Source organism: Naegleria gruberi, assembly GCF_000004985.1.
Source record: "Naegleria gruberi genomic scaffold NAEGRscaffold_20, whole genome shotgun sequence".
NCBI lineage: Eukaryota > Heterolobosea > Eutetramitea > Acrasida > Naegleriidae > Naegleria > Naegleria gruberi.
This window is the reverse complement of record NW_003163307.1, coordinates 437,219-439,866: the sequence shown is the minus strand read 5'-3', so window position 1 is coordinate 439,866 and position 2,648 is coordinate 437,219. Positions and strand designations below refer to the sequence as shown.

The following is a 2,648-nucleotide window of genomic DNA, read 5'->3' as shown; positions in this document are numbered from 1 at the left end:
AAGACTATTTTGATTATTATTAATATTTGATAAATCAATTGATTCTACATTTGGTAAATATGAGTCATCTTCAAATTGTTGTTGCATTGTAATAGTAGTACTATTATTATTATTCATATTAATATTAATATCATCCATTTCCTTTAATTGTTGTTGTAATTTCCATTGTTCTAAAATATTTCTAGTTTCCTTACTTTGATTTTTCAATCGATCGAATACATCTCTCATATCATCTAGACAATGTAATTGAATTGATTCAAATAAACTAGTTTCTAATAATGATTGATTATTATTGGAATTATTAATTATTTGTGAATATTCTTCAAATGTTTGATTCAATTTTGGAAAATTTAATTCTAATGGTGAACCTGTTTTTAAATAGGTTTTTGTAATTTTTAATGCTGCTTTCTTTCTATTCTTTTTACTTGTTAATTTATATCTTTCTATATCTCTATAACATAATACTGATTCTGGACAATAACTATTTTAAATTAAATTAAAAATATAAATTAATTTAAATTAAAAAAAAAATTAAAATACATAAATTAAATAAAATTAATTTAAATAAACAAACCTTCTTCTTGCAAAATCAAGTAAAATTGTAAAAGTTCTCTTATTCATTAAAAATTGTTCCAATTCAGAATCCTTTCCATTTTTAATTTTCCCATTAGAATATACTAAAATTGGAAATAAAACACAAACAATAACTTCCACAAATGAATAGGTCATTAAAACAAATCCAAATGGAACAAAATAATCTGTAAAATTAGCAATAGCATCTAAAAATCCACAAATTGCAAATAAAATAATTGCTAAAAATTGTAAAGTAATTAAAACCAATGTTTCTCTCTTAATAAACCAAGTATCTCTCGGTGTAATAAAACTCAATACTAGGAATACAATTTCCACTACAATGTAGAAAATAGCTTCTACCGCCAAAATTATTACAATTGAATTATTAATAACACAACCACGAGTTGATACAAAAAATCCGCCATCACCTAAAAAAACTCTAGGCTTTGATGAATCTCTACTGTAAATACCTTCCTCAATTGAACCTAATATTATAAATAGTAATATATGTAAACAAAATGATACTAAATAGGAAACTATTACAAATTTGTTACTTAATAGAAAGGAATATAATTTATGAAGTTTTTCATGTTTTTTAAATTCCAATTCATAATCATTCCAATATGAATTTGTATCATCTGTACTTTCTGTATCATTATCATAGGTTAAATTGTTAGATGAGGATGAATTTATTTTCTTATTCGAAAGTGAACTAATTGTATTAGTAGTTGTATTAGTAGTAGTATTATTTGAAATTTGAGATAATTGATTATTATTAGTAGTTGTAATTTTTTCATCCTTTTTATATTCATTCATTTTCATTTTTTGTAAATTTTCCTTATACATGAAATACAATCTCCATAATCTAAATATGGAAGGTAATAAAATACCAGGTGGAATAATAAAATAGGATAAAATATATATAGAACATGGATATATTCTTCTACCTATAATAAATCTTAAACAAATAATAATAATAAATCCAGAATTAGATAAAATAGTCATTACCATATATGATAAATTTCTAGCTTTAACATGTGGTGATTTCCTTTTGAGGAATAAAAATATTCCACACAATAACAATGCAATTAAATAACCTGTTAAAAATACAATTGAAACAGCAGGAGTCAACCATGTATCTGGACATATTGAATACATTACATTTGTACCATCTCTACTAAAATTACCCAATTCAAATAATATTGGATTACAATCACCATAATTTAAAGATGATGTTGAATTTAATGTTGAATTATTTTGATAGTTCATATCAAGAGATAATGATTGATATGATGATGATATATATGATGACGAAGATGATTCAACATTTTGTAACCACATAAAATTAGTATTATATATTCTATTAAATAGTTGAGTTTCATAAAGATCATTATCACTACTACATTGAACTAATAGAGATAAAAAAAATAAAATACATGAAAATATTACAATAATTCTTATAACTGCTGCTGTTGCTCTAAAATGTTGTTTCTCTTGGTGATGTAATATAAGTGGTGTTGTCATATTGTGTTGATTTTTTTTGAATTGTTTATGAAATATGATGAAGGTTGTTGGAGGAGTGTGCATGTTGAAAAGTTTTTTAATTACCATAGTGCGATTGATAAGGTATTCATGTCAGTTGCCAATAATGCTTAAACACTCTAAATTAGTAATTGACTATTTTTGAGTCTGACATGTTTGATACAAATTGTAAAATTCATCTTTGAGAATGGAAATTTTTTAACGATTGATTTTTTGAATTTGGATCATGGATTTGAGAATCCTGAAGATTAGTACAATAGAATTATAGATTTTAATGGATTACAGAAATGAAACTCTAAAATTGGTACTTTTATTGTCATGCACGTCAATGAGCAATGTCATATTTCAAACTAAAAGTATTTCTTAATAATTTCCAATCTATATGTATTAGTTAAATCTCAAATTCAATTAGTAATATGTAATTATTACAAAATAAAAAGTGTTTGTTTTCAATTACAATAATATGTAAATATTAATTACAAAAAAAAAATGATTAATAATCAAAATATTATTACTCAACAATCATCATCAAA

General features: G+C 23.2%; 1 protein-coding gene across 1 annotated transcript in view; it reads right to left on the bottom strand.

The window, feature by feature from the left end:
• NAEGRDRAFT_66947 (uncharacterized protein) overlaps window positions 1-1,395 on the bottom strand; it is a gene marked incomplete at both ends in the record, with an annotated part of 2,398 nt that extends 1,003 nt beyond the window's left edge. Inside the window, 3 exons of the mRNA XM_002677887.1 lie at window positions 6-481; window positions 575-1,058; window positions 1,218-1,395. Of these exons, the coding sequence (XP_002677933.1) occupies window positions 6-481; window positions 575-1,058; window positions 1,218-1,395 (1,138 nt within the window). The remainder of the gene's footprint in view (window positions 1-5; window positions 482-574; window positions 1,059-1,217) is intronic.
• Window positions 1,396-2,648: the final 1,253 nt, after the last annotated feature.